This window comes from Ischnura elegans, chromosome 1, assembly GCF_921293095.1.
Source record: "Ischnura elegans chromosome 1, ioIscEleg1.1, whole genome shotgun sequence".
Lineage (NCBI taxonomy): Eukaryota > Metazoa > Arthropoda > Insecta > Odonata > Coenagrionidae > Ischnura > Ischnura elegans.
In genome coordinates this window covers 155,061,745-155,087,805 of record NC_060246.1, presented here as the reverse complement: position 1 = coordinate 155,087,805, position 26,061 = coordinate 155,061,745, and the positions used below count along the sequence as shown (strand labels likewise).

The 26,061-nt window shown below is 37.2% G+C and overlaps 1 protein-coding gene across 1 annotated transcript; it reads left to right on the top strand.

Moving 5' to 3' along the window:
* On the top strand, positions 1 to 25,705 carry LOC124167588 (probable G-protein coupled receptor CG31760). The gene is made up of 5 exons (XM_046545590.1): positions 1 to 109; positions 3,326 to 3,677; positions 23,309 to 23,580; positions 25,084 to 25,216; positions 25,693 to 25,705. Exons 1-5 carry the CDS (start codon positions 1 to 3, stop codon positions 25,703 to 25,705), a joined length of 879 nt encoding a protein of 292 aa, XP_046401546.1.
* Positions 25,706 to 26,061: the final 356 nt, after the last annotated feature.

Genomic DNA, 26,061 nt, shown 5'->3' with positions numbered 1-26,061 from the left:
ATGAAGTCTAGAATATCAGCATACCTTCAGAATGCTACAACAGCCTCGGATTATGGAAAATTAGGTGATTTTCTCAACACGTACCTTTATGGGAAAACAAGCGAGCGAGGTAAAGGAATATGGCGGACGAACAAAAGCGCATCGGTTAAATAGGTTTCTGCTGGCTTCACATTTTTTAGCTAACGCCCTCTCCAGGAGCTCCATGGATGTACCCATTCACAAATTTCATTGGACCAACGTAGTAATCAAGTTATGTCAATTTGCGTATTTTCTACAATTATCGATTCAATTTTTCGATTATACTGACATCTATACTCTCAAATCCGCAATGATATCGATTTTATTTCCAGTCCATGGTCATCTACTATGTAATTCCTGGTCAACTATACCCTAGGATGTAAAATCTTATATGTTATAGCAATTCGATATATTTTAAGAAAAAGCAGATTCGATATATATCACACGAGAAACTATATTCAAAACATATTTCCTTTGGTCATTGTGAGGATACCAAGATGTACCCATTCACCAAATTTCATTGTTCCAACGTATACACTAATTAAGTTATGCAAATTTGCGTATTTCCTATAAAAATCAAATTGAATTTCCTACTATACTGACACGTGTATTGAAAATTCGCAATCCTATTTATATCCCTTCCATTCAATGGTCATTCCCTTTTCCCTGCCTACTCAACTATCCCTGCTTTCCCAATTTCACCTGTGTACTTATATCGGTGACGTAGATAGGGAGATGCGTGTATTTCTTACGGGGACTTGTTACAAAGAGATATAAATTCATATCAATATATCTTCATTAGGAAACATAATTCATCTAAATAATTTATGTGTTTGTAAAGATCAAACCTTTCCTAACATATTGTTAAATTTTTTATCCCCGTAACTATGAAAATAGGTCGGAAAAAGGGCTCCATCGAATAAAATCTTATATAAACCATAACTTCAAATCTAATCAATTGATCAGTTTGATTTAATTTTATTCGGATAAAACACCTTAGCAGTTGTATTGCATATGACTTTCATATTCATAACTTGATTAACAAAAAAATTATTCGCGATTAAAGCGAAACCAATGACATTGGTATCGATATAACTCTCTAATGAATCAATCGAGCGGAATGGTCATCATTGCAAAAGTTGACTTTTTGAATAATATTATTACCCTGAAAATTTCATTCATCTAGCTGAAACGGTTGCTAAGATATTCAAGATTATATGCTCGAGAAAAAAATGGCGACAGTTATTTATCGCGTGCAGGATATATTTTGGAATTATATTTTGAATTAACCAAGAGGCTTACGATGAAAGTAGAGTGAAACATTTAATCTACCGTCTAATGCACCGTTTGTGTTCTGATATACTGGTTTCGATTGTTCTTCCGGTTTCCCCAATGTAGCTTTCTCCGCATTCACAGGGTCAGAACACAAACGGTGCATTAGGCTTGGATACACAGAGAAATCTGCCGTAGGCGACCACCGCACTAAAAACAGTCATACCATCAAGTTCAATGAAACAAAAATCCTCTGAAAGGCAAAGAAATATTGGGACCGTCTTACAAAAGAGGCCATCGAAATACGAATCACAAATAATAAAATTAATAGGGATGCGGGTTTCAACCTCAGCAAATCGTGGAACCTCATGATAAAAAGATAGAGTAGCTGAGAGGAGGAAAGAAACCTACCTAAAGAAATCTAATTTATATTGGATTTAGGTTAAATAATGCAGGTTCTCATAGGAAAAATAAAATCTAAGAATTTTAATTATCAATAATAACGATATCTGTCAAATACGTGGCAAAAAAAAAGGCGTAGGATTATGTCTGACAATAAAAACGAACGTGACGGAAAGATGTGGTAATGCGGGTTGCATAACTTCTTATAGATACCAGCTTCGGCCAAAGCTGTGAAAACGCAACATAATGTTCCCGATACGACTTTTTTTTAATGTTAACTCCCTGACGAAATATAAGCTTTAATGTCTATTAATTGAAATTTTGACGTCCATATGGACGAATAAAAAACTTCACAGGTGACTTGAAAATTGACACATTTTGAGTATTTTTATACATATCGAAATACTGATGAAATATTATTACAATCTCACTAAAAATCAAAATATACTTACTTTTATGAAAAAAATCAAATTATATACGAATAAAATTCTATTAAAACATTTGTTTGCATTTCTCAATAATGTTGCGTTCTCGAACTTTGGCTGAAAATGGGTTAAATAGGAAAATTTTTACAAAGTAAGCGTCGTGGGATGAGGAATTCTGTCCTGTCTTACCACTTTTTCCTCCTCGTGCCACCCACCGCTCAGGCGTCGCCAAGTCCGCAGTTCCTTCTTTGCTCGTCTAATCGCTCATTCCGGTATTTCACTTACTTCCAGGTTCGTCGTTCCTCGACGTATTCTAATCCCCTCGTCACCCCAATTAGACATCATTACTATTGCCCGGTTTTCTTCATCCACCCTACTCAGAGTCCAAGCAACGGCACACCCTTCCACTCCATTCAATCGGGGTACTATCATAACCATTCTATCTCAATACCAATTATTATTTGATATAAACATACACTTTTGAAAACAGAAGAAAAAACTGATATAATCTGTGGACTTTTCAGTATTCTTGATATGACTAAGAATAGATATTTTACTTTCAACTTGGATATCTCAAGTACCCTCCCATCCTCCTTATTCTATTGCAGTTGGTGGTAGAAAATATCATTGTTCAACCCTCTTTTTAACCGCTATCACCGTGGAATAATTCGTTGACCCTGATTATCTTTCCTGTGACCACCTTCGTTAGTCCGTTAGAAAATGATGATCTTCAAGTTTTAAGAAGAAATGTTAACCATTTTCATCAAAGTATATTAAAACTATGGTTGTGCTAATTCTAATACGAATTCTAATAAAGGGCTTAATGTTGGGTGCAGAGGTAGTAGGAGTGTCACTGGCAGCAGTTTCTTGCGTGGAATATTTTCCTAGGAACAACATGAAAATTGAGTGCTACTACTCTTTAACGATGACTTATCTCCAGAGATCATTCATGTGAAATGTGAGTGCAGGCAATACATGTTGTTTCGCACCGATGACAATTGATGTTGCGTTCCACAGTGCAAGTTTAAATGTGCTATTCCTGGTTTTCGACGACGTCACCGTCTCATTTGCATTGTATTCGTCCCTACATGCATCACCACATTTTGCGGGTGGTTGATTGTAATCCCGATACTCTCAATTTCCCGAGTTATTTCTTCTATTTCCCGGATATTTCCCGAGTGTTGAACTTATACTTGTGTTACTTTCAGAGATGCTCAGCGTGCTGCTTCATAAACTCATCGACAAAGACGAGAGCGTACTCAACGTGCGAGCCATCGCGTTTGACCCGAAGTCCGCCCTTGTCGTCGACTCACTGTGCTGGCACGCAGAGGTAGTGAGTGGCCGTCGATTCATCAGCCGCTTAGAAGGGCCGGCTCTGGAAAGGCGACAGGGACCAGAGCCTTGGTTTCGGCCCGCTGTGAGCAGCACGGGCGTGCCAATGCCGATGAGGGCCACCCACACGCAACGCCAGTCCTGGTGGTCTCTCCCCTACTACTCGTGCGCCATGGAGAAGTGGCTCATCTCCTACGGCGTGGACATTCCACCCGCCGAGAAGAGCTTGTAAGTTGCTCATCCTCTTCATAATTGGCCGGGTAAATTCACAGCTGTAATTCTAAATTTCATTTCAGTCTTTAGGTAATAGTACTCAAACCTTACTTGGTTGACATGTTGGTATAAAAAGCCCTCACTCAAGTCTCAACTCATTTTTAGTTGCCAAGATCCAAGATGTCCTGCCATTACCTCACGTTTTCTTAAAATGAATAACTCTTTGTAAAAGTTCTAGCAAGTGAGATATTGTTATCCATAAAAGGTAGTTTTTATGAGTAGATGACCATTAGTACAAGTAGTATTGCTAAGCGCACCATTATGCTCATTTTCTTCTTATAATGAAGCACAATGGAGTTGATTTGAAGTTAGTTTATAAAATAAAAGCTCAACTCAAACTCATCTGAATTCTGACATCTGAACCACCGAGGAAGACTTGAATTGACTTTGCATTTTATTTTACCTAGCTAAGATGAGACCACGATTCGGTCTCCTCTTCCTTCGGGCCAGGAAGAGGGAGGTCTCAAGATTGAGTCTCTTTCTTGAATATGGTTCTCAGACGGCTGGGAGACTTTGGCCATCCTGGTGAGATGATTAGAGGAGGCAAACTGTGTTAAAAGAGCAGAGGGGACATTAACCTGATGGAAAGCTTAATAAAATACTGGGAATTCTCAAAACAGACCCAACTAGTTCCGGGGAAACTAGTCATATATGCCGCAATATGACAACATGAATAAGACACAACCATGAATTCTTCCAAATATTCTTGCAATCATTCTTCATTCATGAATTTAACTAAGGTTTAACTACGTATGGAGAACGCTCTTGAATAGTCATGTGTGAGCGAACCTAATTTTTTTAGAATTACGGCTGCTTTAGAGCACAATCGCTCTAACGGCGTAGTGTGTTAATTATTATGCTATGATACAGAGGTTTTACGGATAAATCTCACTGACGGATGAGTTATTACTCTAAACACAATGTGAAAATTTTTATGACCATAGATACTTCGATTCATTCATGTATTCATTCGTTCAAATTAAACTCACACCTTGTCTAAACAATTTGGGTATTTGACAATGGAGAAATAAATTTAGCTAAATTTTCGGTGCCCTTCAGCTCCACCTAACCCTTAGCTCCATGTGCCATACGTATCCTGTCTTTTTCATCTAAAAAAATATTCATTTGAATTTTCGGTTTATCAAAATAGTAAATATTTACTTACTTATACATTAGTAAATTTCATGGGAACGTATATCTTTCGTAAAAATGGAACGCATTTCGAGGAAAAGCTCTTTAGTACTCATCCAAGCCACGTGAAAGAAAAGTATTGAGCCACCTTGAGACCTTGAAGGAATCGGTTTTCTGTTTTCGATTGGCATGCCGTGCTCAATTTTCAGTCTATAGTGATTATTCCCTTGAATTGCATTACAAGCACTTAACGCTGGAATGACCGAGGAGAGTCAATTGGCCGCTTGCGTTTTTCTTTCGCTCTCCATTTCGTTACCTTGAGGTCAATGATGCTGAGGTTTTTATAATTATAGTCTTTGAAAACAAATAATGTGAAAATGAATTTTTTGGGGGGGGGGAAAGAATTTATGTCAGGAGAAATGGCAGCTTTTACCTAGAATGACCGGTCCAGCGGTCATTTGACCATTTTTGTATTTCATACAGTAATTAAGCTCCTTTTGCCGAACCTTGTAGTCAATTTCGTCAAATATCATAACGTGCGCTTGACCCGACAGGAAAGATACTCACATTTGACTGTCATGTCTATATGTTAGTTTTTAAGTATGATTTTACAGTTAAAGTGATGGAGAGAGACGTAAGTAAATCCATGATATGTTGCGTTGTGAAAATTCACTACTAAGCCTGCTTAGTACTCTATGGGAAGTGATTAACATTCATATAGCTGAAAATCATTGTTACGTTTGTTTGTAGCCGCTGAAAACCAAACCAGGCACTGCCGCAACCCCGCTTCCCCTGCGCGTTGCGTAACCTGTAGGACAGCACGTAAGCTCGCAAGGAATACCCTTCTCGCTACATATCATAACATCCATGCGGGTCACTGTCTCTTTGCAGAGCTTCAGTCACCCATTCTCTTAGTTCAGTCCACACTATGGTCATCCAGTTCACCAAATGTGGTTATGTTTTCTTAGATCCCCCAATATAATCTGTACCTTTTGAAACAAATTTGGTGAAAACTTTTTTTCAGCTCAATTTATTGGAAGAAAGAAATTTATTTCAAATTTGACAAAGCATAAAATTTTTTTCTGAAATAATAGTAGTTAAAATTTTCAGCGGTTGAGGCACAAAAGTGCTTATCATTTTTTCCCCTTCAGAGACTTTTCTGGTGATTGTTGTTAGTGTCACGTAAACGATCATGGATGTTTCCGGATTATTTCCACCGCCCAGTCAACTCGTTTGCTTGCAAGCAGTTTCACTTTTCCGAAAACACATTCCGAAAGCTCCTTCCGGAACGTGTCGTTATTCCATCTCCTTGAGATTCAAATACGCGTCTCTTTCAACAATTTCGGTCACTTTATTGGAGCATTGTATTCTCTGTTGTCTCGGAGTCTACCATAGCATTCTTGATTAGTTGATCTTTGGGTTCTCACCGCGCTGCTTATCATAGAGTGACAACAGTTTCACCTGGATTCCACTAAGTGTCCTCAGAAGTGCCGATATTGGCATTTTGCGTCTCCTTTGAACCACGGTTTCTGACCCAGAAAAATCCCACGTTTTTATTTACATCTGCAAAATTAATGTTTTAAGATGTTCAATTTAACGCTAATGTTTATCTCACATATACATTTGTAAACGCCGCGAACTTAAGTAGACAATTTACGAACGTAATTAAAAGAGTAAAGATATGCATACCTTGAGAACGAATTTTTAGTGCTTTAAATTCTTTAAATAAATTAAATTCAAATGGAGGGAAATTCTCTCGTTTTTTATTTTTTTCTCTTATTTATATTTTAAACAATGAAAACTATACTAAATAACGTGTTTTTAAAAGCTACTTTTGTTTAAAATACATGACCCAATATTTTTAACTATGAAAATGAGACAGATTTATATTTTACAATAAATATTTTAGGGTGCAATTAGTATTTTTTGGCAAAGTTCAATTTCTTCCTAACAATACATATAACCGTAAAACATAATCTGAACTCTTCTTAATTCGTTAGGTTAATATGGAGGGAAAAATAATTAAAGAACACAAGAAAAAGGTTAACGGTACATTGACCGCTGGCGGTCATTGTAGGTATGCGGCTTACCCCAGTCATTCAAACGTTAATGTACAGCAATTGCAAGGAATTGCGAAGCAAAATTCAGGAGGAAAGTCAGTTCAGGAAATTTTTAATTCCTAAGCTGGGCATTTAGGGGTAAAGGAGGTGGTATAAAGAGCTGCAACAAAACTGCGGACACAAATCATGTAAGATATGGATATAAGATATCATCCACCTCATTGGCTAAGGGCTCGAGGATTTTTTTTCCAGACATTCGAAAAATCTGCACGTAATGCATGCGCAAAAATGTCATATGTTCTCCCGGTGTCAGATTGCAAAAGTATTTCCATAATTTATTTTCTCACCAAATGAAACAAAACTGGGGGGCGACCTGAAAGGATTCGAAGCCTCCTTATTAAAATCATCCCAATTAATTTTTTTACATCTGTGGGAATTAAACGTCTGAATACTAGAGGATAGCGATGACTGCTACTGAGTGGAAATTTTATGAACTTTATTGCGTGTGTAAAGTTAGTGACAAAGATAAATCATGGGTCCCTAAGTTCAGTTACAGTGGTCGTAAAAGAAGTCTTTGTGAATGGTTAAATGGGGGAAATCGTTCCCGATACTTCGGAGTGCCAATGATTTGGAATGAACTCACCTCCCATTTCGCGGATTGCAATTTTTGCCACACCAACACTATGGGGTTTAAAAAAACAAAATCAAATGATTTATCCGAATGCGATGTCAGCAACTTGCCTTGTGAAACATAGTGATGCCCTTCCTTTCCCTAAAGTTTCATCTACTATCGCCCTCGATGATTCTCATGCCTTAATGAACGAAGCTGTACCGGAAGTGGAAGCATATCCTAGCCACCGAGATGAAGATTGATGTGGAAGACCCCCAGACTAGTCAAAATAGGGCACCTCATTCGATAACACAAGAGGAGCTATGTGATTTAATACGAGTTTTAGATTTACCAAAGTGTGAAGTACAATATCTTGGTTCAAGTATATAGCAGTGGAATCTCATGGCCATTGGTGTGAATGTTTTTTATTACAGAGGTAGACAGTCAACCCTTACTCGATTTTTTTTCAAAGGATGATGAAAATGATGATCTCGTAAACTGCACTGATATTGAAAGGCTGAAGAGAAAATTAGCAATGACGTATAATCCGTTGAAGACAAGTTTAAAGGCTATTTTACTGAAAAACGGCCATGATTCACCTTCGGTTCCTGCTAAATATGCCACTGTTTTAAAGGAAACCCTAAGAAAGTTAGGAAAGAGCTCTGGAAAAATCAATTACTTAAGACACTAATGGTATATTTGTGCAGATTTGAAAGTTGTACCTATATTGCAGCATTATTAGGAGGCCATACAAAACATCCCTGTTTTATTTAAGAATGGGGCAGCAGAGAATACGCAAAACAAGAGGAGCAATAACATTGGTCCTAGCGTCAAAGACATGTGATCACGGAAAAAATATATCTAACAGGTCTATAATGGATTGAAGTAAAATCTTTATTCCTCCCCTCCATCCAAGATTAGGCATCGTTCGCATCGCATTAGGTTCTCGTATCTCTTTAAGCAATTTGTGAAAGCTATGAATAGAGAAGCCAATGGATATGAACACTTGTAAACGAATGTTCCGATTATCAGTGACGCGAAATTGAAAGAAGATGTATTCGTTGGACCTCAAATTAAAAAAAAACTCTTTAAAGACGAAACCTTTGTCCAAAGTTTCGGTAAAAAAGAAAAAAACATAACTGGCACTCTCCAATGTCTGCCGCAATGTGTCCGGTAACAACAGATCCGCCGACTGTGTAAAATAATTTCAAAAACTTCTGTTTTTATATGAGTCACTTGTTTGTAGTATGTAATTACAGTCACTTTCAAAAGTTAGAAGACAAAGGCAGTAGCACCTTGTTCTGCTTCTCGAGAAATTTTAGTTTCCCTTACTCTTTTTATTTTCCTTGGTTACTCACCAAAAATATTTCGTTTGCCAATGCAGATAAAGTCACTCAAATGCAGATAGTACTTGCAAATTGATCCTTCTCTTTCGAATAGTATCGGATTATATGATTATTTCTTGCATTCTTGCCCGGGTTTCCAGTGTTGGTATCTATTTTTGGTATTACTGTGAAAATTGAAAATGATTTTAAATCTAGATAGAAAAACAAAACAACTCAACGACTTTAAAAAATTTAAAATAATTTTTCACGTCAGAGATTCAATCTCACAATCACTACCATCTCAGTTCCAAGTTTACTCCACTATTTCACCGCAACAAATTGCAATCAGAGCATTGTAATGCGGACTTTAGAAAACAACAGTAAAAACCGGGGCAGATACGCAGTAAATGCACACGAAATAATTATTTAACCCGACATAAATCGAAGCAGAATGATCACTTTGCGAGTAACATCTTCCTAAGAGTGAATTTATCTTCATTGGTAAATGAAATATTCTCGGTGAGTGACCATGGAAAACCAAAAGAGTAAGGGAAACTAAAAATGTCTCGAGAAGCAGAAGTGGCAGCATAGCCTTTATGCTAAAACTTTTGGAAGCGACTGTTACTGAAGGTCCATTTCTTGCACTCTCAATTAGACTGATTTTCAGGAAAATGTGGCATACTGTCAAATGGACAGGGGGACGTATCTATCAAGAAAGCGAGAACACGGAAAAGAGTACTCTGGCAAATGGATACCAAGTATGTTCGAAGATTTCTGTTGGGTACGCATCACCAGATAAGTTCCAGGGGAGTATATTAAAGGAAAAAAACAACCTTTATGTGTAATTATCATTAATACTGGTCAACAATCCTAGGATTGGTTTGACGCAGCTCTCCACCCAATTCTCTTATCAGCTAATCTTTTCACGCCTACGTATTTCTTCTCTTTAACATCCCTCTTTACAAGTTCCATATATTTTGTTCGAGGTCTTCCTTGTCCATTCTTGCCTTCCACTTGTCCTTCGACGATTGTTTTCATTAGGCCATCATGTCTCAAGATGTGGCCTATAAGGTTGTTCCGTTTTCTTGTTAAGGTTTTCAAAAGGCTTCTCTTCTCTCCTACTATTCTTAGGACTTCCTCGTTACTAAATCGGTCGATCCATTTGATTTTCATCATTCTTCTGTAGCACCACATTTTGAAGGACTTTATCCTTGCTTTCTCCGCTGCAGTCATTGTCCATGCCTCACTTCCATATAGGAGCATATTCCAAATGTAGGTTCTTATTAATTGTTTCTTTACTTCCATATTTAAGTTTCCCGCTGGGAGCAGGTCTCTCTTTTGGTGGAATGCTCTCTTCGCCTGAGCTACTCTGCTGATAATTTCTTCCTTACTTATCCTGTCACTAGTAAACTTGCTTCCCAAATAACCGAATTCATCCACCTCTATCAGTTTTTTCTTCCCTATTGTAATGTTATTCTAGACTTCTTCTCTCCTGCTGCATACTAAGATCTTAGTTTTCTTCGTTCTTATTTTCAGTTGATATTTACCCATTACCCTGCCCATATTAACCAGAACATTTTTCAAATCCGTCTCTGTTTCTTCTATAACGGCTATGTCATTGGAAAATCTTATCGACGCTCATTTTTCCTCCATGGATATTCCTTCCTAATGCCTTTTCTTTGATTTCATTAAAGGCTTTCTCAATGTAAACTTTGAAAACTACGTGGGAAAGTCACAGCCTAGTCTCCCTTCTTTCCTAATTCATGCTCCTTTACAGCTGGGCCCTGATTTGCTCACTGCTACTTGGTTTTTGTACGTATTAACTGTGGATGATTCTTCTATCATTGTAAAGAGCCCCAATTTCATTTAGGATTACAAGCATTGTGCTCCAATCCACGTTGTCAAATGCCTTCTCTAAGTCCACGAATGCAACGAACGTTGGCATATTCTTTTCCATTGTCTTCTCGATGAGCAGTCTAAGGGCCAATATTGCTTCCCTTGTGCCTTTTTTTCTGAATCCAAATTGGTCCTCATCCAAGTACTCTTCTGCTTTCTCTTCTATTCTTCTATAGATAATCCTTGTTAGTATCTTCGACGCATTTTGTAAAAAGGCTTATGGTCCTAATATCTTCGCAGTTCATCGCTCTTTCCTTCTTAGAAATAGGGATCATAATGTTCCTCTCGAAGTCCTTTGGTATCTCACCTGTTGAACAAATTTCACTAATGATTTTGCATTGCTGGTTCAACGTCTTTTGTCCTGAATTTTTAATTAGTTCTGCAGGAATGTCATCAATGCCAGACGCTTTATTAATACCGAGGTTCCTTACAGCCGCATCAAATTCGATCTTAAAATTGGGGCTCCTACGTCATCGGCATCCACTTCCCTCTCTTTTTCGATAGCATTCGTTCTGAGGCTGCTTCCTTTGTACAAATATTCCAGGTATTCCTTCTATCTCTTCCTTTTTTATTCTTTCTCATTCATTAGTTCTCCGTTTTTGTTCCTAAGGTTATTACAACTTACGCCCCTTTCATTAATGTGGTTCCTCACTATCCTAGAGGCGGCGGATACTTTTCCTTGTTTAACATTGTTATTGTACGTCTTTACAAAGACTTTTCATCCACGTTTCTCTAGCTTTCCATGCTTTACAACATATTTCGTTCCTTATTCTTTTGTAACAGTTCTGTCTTTCCTCTGTTTTCGTAGCCTTGTGCTTTCTTCTTTCTTCAATGAGATCTAATACTTCCTGCGTGATCCATGGTTTTTTCATAACGAGTCTTCTTTTACCAAGAACTTCCTCCGCTGCTGCCTGCAGACCACTTCTAATGTTTTTCCAACTCTCTTCCATTGGTTTATTGGTCGAATTCCCCCCTATTTTCTTTTCTACCGCCTTTTTAAAAGCCAGTTGATGCTAAACCGTCTTCAATTTTTCAACCTGCTATATGTTTTTCCCGGCTTTCTTCAATTTTTTAAATTTAAGGTGGCATCTCATCATAACTAAGTTATGGTCGCTATCGATATCTGCCCCTGGATAACTTTTGCAGTTCTCCACCTAGTTCCTGAATCTTTGTTTTACTAGAATGAAGTCAATTTGGAATCTTTCAAGGTCTCATGGCATCTTCCACGTATATCTTCTTCGCAGGGGGTTTTTGAATAAAGTGTTGGCAACTACTAGTCTGTTCTCCGTGCAGAATTCAAGTAGCCTTTCTCCTCTTTCAATTTGGTTACATAACCCATATTTCCCAGTTATTATTCCGTCTTGACCTACGCCGACGACGACGTTCCAGTCACGTAAAATAATAAGATTTTCTTCTCCTCTTACCTCCTTGATAACTTCCGCTATATCTTGGTAGACATCTTCAACTTCTTCATTTTCATAATATGACGTAGGCATGTAAACCTGTAGCACTACAGTAGCTACGGGTTTAGTATCAAGCTATACCATTACTATCCTTTCATCAAACTGCAGGTAGCTTTTAACATATATCCCGGCGCTCTTTTTAAGCATTATGTCTACTCCAGCATTACCATTTAGCGATCCTGTCAGTGGCGGCTCGTGGGTCAAATTCCAAAGGGGGGGCGCAGTCGACCGAGGGGTCATAATTTTTAAATATTTTGTGTATTTTAGTGAGTTTTTTTTAGCAATCTAGGTGTTAAATTTTGTGATACCATATGTTCCGTTTTTTTCAAACAAAAATACCTAGTTTTCCTAATAAATCTTGATCAATAAATACTAAACGCAGTAGACTCTCGGTCATACGAATCGGCTAAGTCCGGACTCTTGATTGTACTGATCAATGATTTTGAAGAATAAAAATATACTTGCAGCGATATTTTACCAATGCAAACGAAAATACTTAACTTTACGTTTTAGCGCCTACATTTTTCGCACGGATATGCCTGCAATGCACATCCGTTGTTCGTTTTTGCAATTATAATGCGGTGTTAGTCAAATCTATACAATATTTTCTTTGATTTAGGAGTCCAAATCATTAAAGCGATCCTCAATTCCCGCCATAATACATCGCAAACTTCTTTAGCCACCACATTTTTCTATCTTCAATTAGACGTTTTATGGGTATTTTGGGAGTCAAGTTCTGAAGAGCTTCTAATATTCTTGATAGCAAACTAAAATTCGTCCACATAATTCAAGGCCTTTAGGCAATAAATTCTCCTGTGTTGTAGTGCATTGTACAAAATGTCACGATGAGGCATAATTTTATTGAAAAAAAATTATCAAACAATTGAAATCGCCGTTTTTGATAAAGTGTTGTAAACCAACTGCTTTATTTACAGTGCAGTAAAAATTGCTGTCATTATCTATTATTTTGTTAAAGCACTTTTCTATTTCATTTTTATATTTGAATATTGTGCTAACTTCTTGATTTAAAAGTTCCAACGAGGGCTTGAGCTTTCAGGTATTCGTTTCTTTACTACATCATCAAGCACTGCTGTTCTTTTAGTAGATTGAGAAAAAATGAATGAAAGCCTTCAATCTATCAATACATAACGGTTTTTTGACACTTCATTATTTAGTTTTTGAATTCTTAATCTGTATGCAGTATGTAATTGGACTCTAAAGTCAACTTTGCCTAACACGGCATACTCACTGCAAGCATTTATATTTTTCACTCAACTTATGCTTTTTGACTTAATTATTTAAATATTTTAAATCCGAGGCTGTTCATGCACGGTCTGCAGCTCTCATTTCCAAACAAGGATGAAAATAAGAACGTTTAACTTTGCACACACACAACCAATTAGCATAGTAGTACAATCATTGGAAATTTTCTGAACAAAACTGTTTCGTGCTTTAGAGGCCTTTTGTTGTTGGCTTATAATTAGTATAGGCTTAGGGGAGCCTAAATTCTTGAGTTCGATCCTATGTTCTAGGTACTTAATTCCATTACTAATAATAAAATTCACATCGTTGGAAACAGACGAGGCAATTATGAATCACTGATGCACTAAACAATCATAAACACTAAAACACTAACAATCACAAACTCGTTTACATCAACTGCAACTAGGCCTATTTACATATCAATCACTAAATCGATAAAACAATTTACACACAATAAGTCAACAAGTCACTAAAACAAGTTATACAGCAACACTGCAACACCAAAGAATAGGACCTACATTTTCCCTAAGTGAGGAGGTACTAATGAGTTTAAAAAGGAAAAGGACTCTTATGATCGCATTTACTAGATAAACAAGGGGTGACACAAAATAGGCCGACGAAAAATACGACCAAAAAGAACAAGGTACCTGGACACAGAATTGGGAAAATTTTTCCCAGTTAAATTACACTTTTAATGAAAACAAAAAGGAGCACTGGTGATTATTTCAAAATTGTCTTCTAGAAGGTACATACAGCCCAAAGACACTTCTTAATTGGCAAGTACGCACAGTTAACTACACGAAAATGATGTTTGAACCCATTTCACTCCGTTCCGAGAGTCTTACCGTTACTATAAGGACGACTCAAGGGAGATAGAGGCCGTGATCCACTAATGCTGATTCAGCTACAAATTTAAGGTCAGCAAAGGCATTCAAGCAAACAACAGACGTCACGGACCATCTCCTCGATTCATATAAGGTAAACATACGAAACGCCAACGGGTCGCACTTGGAATTACCGTGCTTTCGAAATCATTGCCATGATAAAATAGAAAATAAATTCTAGATCGTAAAAGAAGACGACTCTGAGCCGCAGATGGAAGCTGTAGGGTCTCCGCGCTAATATGAACTCTTCGAAGCCACTTAAATCAGACCTAAGGGGACATTTTTCGTCAGAAAGCTACCTCTCTGCCGCTGAGGAATTAGGTGAATATGAATGAATAGAACATGGACGGCTAGAAAAATGATGAAACCTCTACACAAAAGGTGCATTGCACGCGGCACTTCTTGACATTCATTGAATGCCTCTATTAAAAGTCGCATTCTACGGGTTAAATCATGTTCAATCCTTCACCCTATCACGCACGCACCTATTTCGTAAATTATAAATGAGTGGGGAATTTTACCTGATTTTTGCCAATACTGCAGGTCTTTTGATAAATTTATCTGAAGAATAGGTACCGCTTTTCTAATCATCGGGAAAATACGACAACATTGTAAAGACCTAAATATTTCAAATTAGTTTCCCCAAGGTTCTTGAAATTCGTAATCGTAACAGAACTGTGGCAAATACTCGAGAATAGTTTTCCTGTGTCAATACGGCCTTTAACTGGTTGGATTTAGTGTTTCGGGATTCGAACAACCGAAAACGCAAGCAAAATGGGATGATTTAATCTCTGTAGCAATACATACCAGTAATTCAAAATTAAAATCATATAACTACACCCAGAACAGTGACCATTCTGATTCCGTAGGCCCCTATTATGTGGCAGCACCAAGTAGACGCCACATTTTATGCCCGCCGGCCGGTGCAGCGATGTCAATTCACTCGTCGCTCTACGCATGTTCGGACGGCGTCCCAAGACTTTCATAGGGCACAAGCTTAGACGCATCATAGCCCCAGCAGCCCCCACCACTACCGCTCTCCATATAACAGCATGAGGATGGATTGGGACGTTCTGGACAGCGCCCCACGGCTACAAATACGAACTTTTCCCGCTTTTTTTCGTGTTTTTCCTACACTTTTGATGCATGCGATTGAAAAAACACTTTGATAAATTAGATGTATAATTGTGAATTAAGGGATATATTTTTTTTCCTTTATAAAATCTTTGGGAGGGGTGGTGTTTGAGAGTTCTTATAGGCAAGCTGCTACTGGATCCTGTGTGTATCATTCTGTAGCTTCCACTTAAAAAGTCTGCTTCCTGGAGCCACTTCATTTTGCTGATGTCAAATACGTCAAAGTTCATTCTTCGCATCTCAACCTTCAAGTTCTTTAGCTTACCGCAGGTACGAAGTGATCTAACGTTCCATTTTCCTATCCTTAACATTCTATCACCTTTGACCGATGTACCCTCTCGAGTAGTCCCCGCTCAGAGATCCGAATGGGGGACTAGTTTACCTACAGAATATTTTACCCAGGAATTCCATCATGTCATTATATAAATTGGGTGGACTAGCTGCGACTTCTCGGGATGATATTGTGTTGGTTTTCCCTTGCCTTCCCCATCGCAGTACTACAGCAGTTAATGTAAATGTTAACACGCCCATGGTGAAATGTGTGTCGCTGTACCGACCAGTTTAGTCTCCACCTTCGCACGTATGAATAAGAGCTGCTGCCTTCTCCCCCGGGTGATGAGAGGCATAATTGTTTGAGACCTCCAGTCGCTAAGTCACGGAATCTTCACAGGTTTCGGTATCATTTAAATGGTCTACCTTACCCAAGGGTAGCCCAATACCCCCTCAGAGCACCGCCGCTTTTTGTCCACGACTGCTTATTCGACGAGATAACTCGCTAATCTCGCAGCTAACCTCTATACCTAAAGGTCAACCCACCATCCGCAACACGGTGGACGCACTCGGTGGCTTTAAGCTCAGCCGTGAGATGTAAAATTATACAGCTTCATTATATTTCACATTGCTTTAAGGATTTTTACTTGGGAAAAATCACTGAAATTTTTTCTTACTTCAAAGGTACGTAATCAACAAACAAAAATTTTAACCCTCTAAATATTTCAAACCCCAGTCAAGTAAGTTTCAACTTTTTTTTTTAAGCTTGCATTAAATTTGATGAAAACAATGTTCAGCGTTTTGTTATGTATCCATGCTAATTAACCCATCTACGGCCAAAGTTGGGAAAACGAAACATTATCGAGAAATGCAAAAAAATGTTTCAATTGAATTTTATTCATAGAGAATTCACTTTTATCGATTCAAGTAATTTTAAACTGACATTTAAGTGAGATTATAATGATATTTTATAGACTTGGAATAGAAATTTTTAGAATAGAAATAATAGAAAGAAAAATTTTAGAATAGAAGAATTAATAGAAATTTTATAGACTTGGAATAGAAATATAAAGATTTCATAAGTATATCGATATTTATAAAAATACTAATAATATTTCTATTCCAAGTCACCTGTTACGCTAGATAAATAATTTTTCCTAAGAGTAACTATTCCTTTTATTAAGTTTTTTATTCGTCCTTATGAAAGTCAAAATTTCAATTATGAGATATTGAAACTTATATTCCGTCAGGGAGTAAACACTTAGCGAAAATAGGATCGGGAATATAATGTTCGTCCGATATCTATAGACTGTTATGCAACACGCATTATCACATATTTCTGTCTTGTAGGAATATACCGTTTTTACTGTCAGATATAATCATACGCCTTTTTATGTCACGTGTTTGACAGATATCGTTAAAATTGATAATTAAAATTCTTATATGTTATGCTTACAATGAAATGCTGCATTATTTAGTCTAAATAAAATATAAAATAGGGATGCATTACGGTTTGAAATAAATGAGTCAAAGCAAATATGTTTACTGAAGATAAGGCATTTTCCAGTTTTTATTGAAATTTATATCACAACACATTGAATCACAAAAAATGATGACTTGTTATAAATACATTGCAGCATTCCGGGTGCAATGGAACACAAAAATTGGTAAATTCATTCCAAAATAGTCCTTCCTTCGGTTCGGCGATATCACCGCTTTCCACAACAAAATATTGGTCAAGAGAAAACGACGAGGCATGAATTTGGTTCGGAAATCGTTGGAAAAAAACAAAATTAGATTAATAAAAGATAATCTACACTTTTCAGACAATTTCTGTCTAGAAAAAAATACCAGATTTGTAAATTATGACCTCAACTTGACGACTTGAATTTAAAATTATTACAATTCGGAATACTTGCGCATCATTTATCAATTTGTAATTGTAAATGCTAATTGTTAGCCCAGCTCAAGTTGACTCTTCCCTTCCGTGTTTGTAAACAAATCTCCAAGCAATTGTTGACAAACGTTAATGTCCGTGTTCTAGTCAACGAATCGAGTAGTTTGATTTCACTTCATCGGAATTTTTGAAAAAAAGTTTCATCGCAAGGTGAGCTCATCAACAAAGCGTTCCAGAATATAATTGATCGACACAAAAATCAAAATTGGTTGATTGAGCGAACAATTTTGACGGCCTAGAACGAAGGTGTGGAATACTCATGCTAGGTAAATCAGGATCGAATAGTTGGTACTCTGCATGAATTCAAATCTTTTAGTTGTGTAACAAACGAGGACGAAATCACCAACTATCTATCTGAATATTTTCAGTCCTTGGACATACCTGGGTAACCAAGGCACGATTTACAGCTAAATGTAGGCTCTGTGTTCATGATATTTCGAAACCTAAACCAACCTTAACTATCCAACGAAACGCGTTTGGTGATTTAAAAAAAATTGATAATGAATGTGATTCACGCGACTTTACCCAAAGGAAAACTGAAAAATGAGGAAGTTCTCATTCCAAAGATTCCATGATACCAACTTATATGCCCTTCTGAGCTTAAACGTATTCAATTTCCAATTCGTGCTGCATTCGTGATAATGATAGGCAAATCGCATGGTCAATCTTTCAGTTTTTGTGATGTTTGTGCTAATCAAAACCCATGATTTTCTCATGTTCATTAAAACGAGGTATGTTAACGAGTCGGTAAACCATCCACTGTGTTTGTTCCTTCACTTCAAGAGTGCAGCTTGGAATTAAGGATGGGGGTTTTAGGCACAGCTAATACTACCGGTGCGTAGGGTATAGAAAACTCGCTAAGGTAAGCGAGAGGTGTGGGGGCCCTCCCCCAGACATTTTTAAGATAAGTGATTCAAAATTGTGGGTTTTGCGGCTGTGTGAAGAGTTAAATATGTTTTGCTTGTTACTCACCCGTCCCTAATATTAGTACAAAAGTTTAAAAAAAAAAGTTGTCTGTGCTCTTGAGAGGGTTTTAACCCCCAAAAACCCCCCTCGCTGCGTCACTGCTTCGCTTCGCTACATTTATTTAGCTTCACCCGCTTTATCTTGCGCCTGATAACAAAACAGAAACTGATATATATCAGAAGATGCCTGACGCAAGACATTACACCCGGATGTGCAGGCCACAACGTAGTGCATTTACGCATGCAGCACGTTTACGTAGTACATTTTTTCCAAACAGAGATACTATAACTAGCGCGCCTAAAGTCATTTGATACGAAAGCTGCTTCATAGGGCTTTTCTTGCACGATTTTGAGCATCCGTCAAGCGTCGGTCTGGCGTTGTGTCAACCTGCCCCGTGAACGGGCCAAGTTTACTGAATAGACTTGGGCCTAAAAACATTTTTTACGGGTAATAACACAAATAGCCTACAACTGAATCCGTAAAATTTTTATTTCATTAACTGCTTTATAAAACCACAATGCCCAAATTTTCTTAAGCTAAAACGTAAGAAAGTTTATTGAAAATATCCGCGTAAACGTGCTCTGATTTACCCCATGTAGATTCAACAAAGAAAATGTCTTTCTCACAAGCAATTTTTATGCTCATTTACGTAGTTATATTGAATTTGTCTTCTTATTTTATTGTAATAAATTAAACATGATTAAAAACGATATAGCCGCTTTTGATTTATAAATGGTGTAAATAAACTGTAAGTTCATTGATTGTTAGGCGATACGAAGTTCGCCGGGTCAGCTAGTTGATTTAGCCGTTTAGATTTCACTTTTAACTTTGCTGCTTTATCAGACGGCTTTACGGTTCAAACAGGCGATAGGAAATTTCTTCGATTGAAAGGTACGGTTGGAAGCAAGTGTTATTGTGGAATTTCTCAAGGTTATCCCCGAACCCTCAAATCCTCGTGTGTTTTTCGGTAAATTCTTTTCATCTTGCAAACTATTTATTGTTTTGAAAGAAAAAGGATTTTTTTGTCACTGGATCCATCCGTGAAGATATAACGAAGAAGTGCATAGTAGAATATTATAAAAGCATTGGCGTATAACCGAGAGGAACATGAAAACCAACATTTGATAAAGGTAATGTTTTTGGTATTGTTCGATGGAATGATAACTAGTTTGTCACTGTTGACTGCAGTATCCTACGATCTGATCGTTGGATTATTCTTCCTCATAGAATAATCCTCCAAGGTCATTAAAACATTAATGGCTTTGCCTGGTTTCGCTAGGATGGTAGGACCCGCCCGCCTCTGTGACGGTGCGGGATTCCTCGTCCCTTTCCTTCCTTCCTTATCCACTTCCAGGAGGCGTCGCGTCGTCGGGCTCCTATCGCGGCGGCGCCTCCTTCCTTTCCTCTTTCTGTCCTCCTCCCTTCTGGGTGCAGAGGTGAAAAGCTTGCGCTTACAGGCCCTGCCCCAGGAGTGTAACCTTACGAGCCCGCTCTGGAGTCTCGTTTTTACTGTAGACAGCATTACAAGTTCTGCACTCCCATTGGGCACAAGGAAAAGTTTCAGCAGAAGAAAGAAAATACTATTCCACAGCCTCGTGTTATTGGGAAGTATATAAATACGTGACAGGTGTGGACCTACTTCATAAAGCTAATGCAAATTACGGCACTACAATTCAGGAGAACATAGGTCCTAGTTTATCAGCTTACTAAAAAGCGTTTGCACTAACGCCGGGAAATTGTAACGGTTATGCAACGTAATTAAATGTAACCGGTAGACTTCAAATAGTATCTAGCAGGGACGCATCTAAAAAGTGAAGTAAATCAGTCAGTAGATGACGTACCCCTATGCGATTCAAGTCTACAAACATAGAAAAGGTAGGTCATATAATTCATTGCAGATTCGTGAAGCATGAAAGGACGAATTTGGCCATAGAGTTAAAAAAATTCAGACCAGAAGTAGTTGCCAAAACGATACTGTAAAAGCCAAGCCATATATGAATGTACAAAATTTTGTGTTCCATTGCACTCAAAATGCTTGAGTATTTCATAAATAGTAAGTAATTGCTATAAGTCAGTCTGCAATAATAAAATTAATATCAATGAAAAATTGTGAAATCACTGTTATTCTGAGAAAAGTTTCGTTTTGACTCATTTCTTTCAAACCTTAAATCATATCTATATTATAATAGATTTAGGTCAAATAATAAAACATCTCATTGGAATCATAATATCTAAGGATTTTATTCATCCAATATGACGATATTTGTCACATACGTGGCATAAAAAGGCTTAGGATTTTATCTGACAGTAAAATGGCATAATCCTGTTAGATAGCAATGTATTGTAATGCGGATTGCGTTATTGTCTATAGATACCGGATGCCACCAAAGTTGCGAAAACGCAACATTTATTTTTTACCACAGGCAAATGTTTTTGAAGGTCCATATTTTCAATTCACCTTATTTACCATGTTCTTAAGTAAACTAAAGAGAAAAATTATATATTTTCGAGTATTTCTTTACCCGGCCGGTAATGGGTTAATAGAAGAAAATCTTTGAAATGCCTTTAAATGCTAGAGAAAGAATTTTTCATTTACATTGTATGACATCTTTGTGAAAATAGCAGTTCATGAAACCAATGCAAGAGGAATTACTTGGTAATTTTAGAAAAAACTTGAGATTGGTCGTTTTCCACAAAATTAGTTAAAATTTGAACATATATTTATTATGTTAACGTATAGACACCGGAGAGAGTAAATAAGGCAAGCTATGCGACATTTATTGGAAAATATTAATTCGAAGTTTCAACTTCCTAGCTTGGCGAAATCGTTTTCGTGGGTATTGCCAGTTTTTTTATTTCAACCCATTGTGCGACGCCAACCAAAATCAGCACACAACAATATGGACTTCCTGATGTCCTGAAGTATGTTTGATATATTACTATAAATATGTAATAGCTACTCCATCCACTCAATAATAGACATTACTTGGTCCACATACAACACCACTTCCCCTACCTTCCACTCCCGCGGTCTTCCCCTGCGCCAAAAGCGCAGAGATAGCATAGCTTAGATCAAAATGGTGAAGGTTGAATTTGAAAAATCATGTTTGTGTTGAAACTTGAATACTATAGGTCGATTTTTTTTCAATGTTCAAATATTAAAACTTGATTTTCGATTTTAATCGAAATCGATTTTTTCAGCTCTAAATGCACAGATAGACGCCCATAATATCAAGAACAAAATTTTTCAGGCGGCTGAGAACTGTTCCTTCTATCGTATCTGCGGAAATATCGAGGACATTACCCTTGAAATGGAGATGGAAGCATAGGCTTTTATTTATCGCATGTGCATCTAATGGCTGGGGGAGTGAAGTGGTGCCAGAGGATATGGAAAATGTCAAAATTCACTCTTTAGTTGACGGCCCAAGTGTATATATTGTGCGTGATGCATTAAATCATCCGTCACTGAAGTTAGATCCGTTAAACCACTGGATCCAGCATTGGGAGCAGAAAACATAATAAGGATACACTGTTGTATGTTCCACAGGTTATTAAAACTTCTGTGGAACATACAACAGTGTGTCGTTATTATGTTTCCTGTCACAAAGTTCCACCAAATAACGCCGTCCAGCCTTAACTTGATTGAGGGCAGAGTTGATGCTTCCCCATTATGAGGGCACATTATTTCAAGTAAGTTTGTCACGTTATTTCCTAAGCCTTAACTCGTTTAAAACTTTCAATTCGCGTCTGAAATCTTCTTGGTGTTAATTAATGAGCCTTTTCAATTTATTCTGGCATGACATTATCTATGTTTATTTAGAATTGGCTTTAATTTGGGAATGCCAACATTGAAATTCTTTGTATACTTGCATCCCTAAGTATTGGAATGTCATCTGGATACAAGTATCCATTCTGCTATAGCTATGACTCAATTAACAAAATTCAAGAAAAAATAGACATTGCATTACAATTTAAAAAAAATGGATCAGCTTGTAACTAAATGAAAAATCACGAACTTAAGTTGTTACTAAAGAAGAATGACAATTACTGTGCAAATTAATGCGTAGAAAATATTAAACCAAATTTATGTCAAGATAATAACGAAAGATGCCGGAAATTTGCTCACGATATGACGGCGACACCTGAAAATATGAAATAAAATGGACATGGGAAAAAGTCACCAAGTAAAATTGCAATAATGCTTCATTAGATACCAGTTTATTGAAATGAGAGTAGGACTTCTATAGCAGAACATTTGGAAATGAATAAAGTGTATTATTTATTTTAAAGATATTTAATTGAGGGAAAAGGTAAGTATCACATAGGCAGGTATAACTATTGTACCTTATACAGATTGAATATTTCTATCCGCTTCATTCCTATAGTTCTGAGACGTGTACTGTATCCATTAATAATGCATTTCGTAGTCTTCTACAACGTTTTGCTTAGTAGGTGATATATTAAATATACAATTGTTATATGATGACGATATGATGCTGAAACTCGGTGAAACAAGTCAGAAAAATGAATAGTTGTTAAAAGACTACGCAATGAATATAAAAATCAGTGTATATACATTTTCAGTTGATGTTTCTGATAGATGTCTGATACTGAGAAAATGTTTCAGGTTCATTCCGCCCGCTTCTAGGGTCCGAGCTTTCTTGGGCGTTGACTTCGACCTGTCCGAGTTTGATGTTAACCAGTGTGACGGAGCTATTGACTCTAAACACAAGCTGCAGATAACGGCCTTTTCGGGGACGCACAAGTGTAATGATCGCACCAGTGTCTGTGAGTTTCAGAGCGGGTTGCGCTGGTCACGGGGAGCATATCGCTGCCACTGCAAGCCAGGATACTACTCCATTCAACCCAAGGTCCCATTCAACGCATCGCAGGTGGAAGGTAAGGCTTAGCTCAAAAGTCTCAGATCTTGAAGAAGCAAGTTCACTCCTATTCAGTCGGTCTCATTTTTTCTTCTTTTGTGACACATTGTTAGTTTAAAATGCGTCCTAAGTCATTATCATGAGTGATGAATCCAATAATTAGCTAGTCTATCCACTTACCCCTTCTGAATGGTACCCTTTCAAGGTGACTTATTTATTCTGTTTTAGCTTCCAGCATTACTTGGTTTTAGTTTTTCAATCATCAGGACACGTCCTTTGCATTTTTGCGTATTAAATTATATTTAGTTCACCAGATCCCTTAAAATAAAATGCGAGATGAAGCCTGCCTAATTTATATGATTTAACTATGCAAATGTAACTTATATTGTTACCATTGTGTGCGCTGCAGAATCGTCTTTTTCTTTGTCTCTTACCACTACGTTTGATGGATTATTCTAGTCTTAGTTGTTGCCTTCTTACCTCGTGATGCGGCCGGCTGAGTTATCTCGTCTTCTCCGCAGAGTTTCTAGAAGAATTCTCTCTCCTGCCATTCACCTCAGTACTTTCAATTGAATCGTTTTCATGACATTAGTAAATCCTGGCCAATATATACCCCTACTTTATACACAGAAATACTGGTTTTGAGAAAATATTGCGCAAATTTGTTTACATTTTTGATGCGGGCAGCCGTTATACACTGAAATTTTCAAAATGATAAAATGGGTTTGAAACGTCACAATAAAGAACCTAAGGATGTCTCAATCTGAAAAGAGCATAAACTTTGGGTCATTTGGTCGTTTATTTCCGTTTTTTCTGAGCTATTAATTGTAAAAAAAAACTTTTTCTTCGCAACTGAAATCTATTCAGTGCTAACATTAGAAAATTTTAAATTAATTTTCAATGCTAAATTTTAAATATATAAATAATTCTTACTTTAATTGAGCGAATGAGACAGGCTTATACGTACTTATAAGGGCCTTCTGCACAGACTCTGATAATACCGCCACATGTGAAAGTTTGAATTAAAATGATGCGTCAGGAAAAAGACAGAAAAAGCGGAGGGGTATATTCTAAAAGCAGTTTGCACATGAATTGATTTAAACTTGAAAAGGACGGGTCATAACAATCATAAATCATATAATTTAAACGGTCGCGCTATTTCCTGTAACAGGAGCTGTTAGTTAAACAGTTTAAACCATGGATATGACTCAGACAGCTGTCTCCTTATGATTAAATTCAGTCAAGCATAAGTTTTCTTAAATTAAGACCGATATTCTCTTGTATGATTTAATATTTTTGTGCAAGGATTTTTATTCAAAATGTTGGCCATGAAAATGTTTCAGGATATTTTTCCTTAATTTTTTCGAGAATGAAATGTTTGGAGTAAATTTTCGTAAGCTTTAAATTTTTCAAAAATACCATTCTTTGCTCCTATTTATAAGGAAATTTTAATTGGCATATATTTATTACTACTACATTTGGTTCCTACTAATGTCTTTCCATAACAAATATCCTGTTGCAGTTAAACGGGGTCATAGCAAGGAGAACGAGAACTTACTCCTTGAGGACCAGTTGCAATGCCACTCGTGTGCCGAAGGGTGCAAAGTGTGCAATGATTCTGCGCCATGCCTTGCCACATATAGCTGGACCTTCAGGTAAGAAAATTTCTGAACAATCTCATGTTATTATCGAAGGAAGTCCTTTCCAAAGAATTTATCAGACCATTCTCTGCCAGGAGTCACGTAATAAGACATGTCCACACTAGCGGTCCACTAAGCTCCACCATCACTTTTACTGTATTGCCGATGATGACAAGTTAAAAAATAAAGACAGCCCAATTTTCCCGTTTGGAAATTCACCTCCAAATTTTGTTTGCATGCGTGATGAGCCCTGGTGAAGATGAGTTAATGACATGATGAACACACGGGGAGCGTGTTGCAATTTTTGCGCTATCATTCGGCTTTTTGGATGGGCATCATTTGCCTCACTGTTTTTTATACTCTTGTGAAGGAACACTTAACTATCCTTAACAATGTGACTTAGTGCCGTTTCATGTTTGATTGAATCTAAACTCTTAAGAAGTGATTCTCAGTTGAAAAATTTGCTATTTTCTTTTTTTAACCTATGGCAGAATGGCTGAGTGAGGAAATGTTTTTCGTCTTAAGTTCTATTACATTTAATGTCTTCAACTACTGTCCGCAAACGCCGTAATTATAGACTCCATGTCTTTTGATTTTCCTCGACCACTAGTGGTAACCGCACCAAAACAGTCTTTAATACTACCAATTTTAACTGATTTCTTCCAGAAAATCTTTAATTAAATTGATATTTAAAGAACTATTGCTTTGCGCTGATTTAAAAATGTAAAAAGTTTTTACAGACTCATGGGATGATGGCATGGGAAGCACTTCTTTATGATCAGTCCTCTAAAATACTTATTATTTTGTTTCATCCACTTAGTTTGTTGACACGTGTTTCTTCATTCATTCGCAGAATTATG

What these genes read in the sequence shown, in the direction of transcription:
- LOC124167588 (XM_046545590.1), top strand. Translation starts at nt 1, where the DNA reads ATGAAGTCTAGAATATCAGCATACCTTCAGAATGCTACAACAGCCTCG. An exon ending in CCACCCGCCGAGAAGAGCTT is followed by an intron (nt 3,678 to 23,308) that starts GTAAGTTGCTCA and finishes AAAATGTTTCAG; the next exon opens with GTTCATTCCGCCCGCTTCTA. An exon ending in CAACGCATCGCAGGTGGAAG is followed by an intron (nt 23,581 to 25,083) that starts GTAAGGCTTAGC and finishes ATCCTGTTGCAG; the next exon opens with TTAAACGGGGTCATAGCAAG.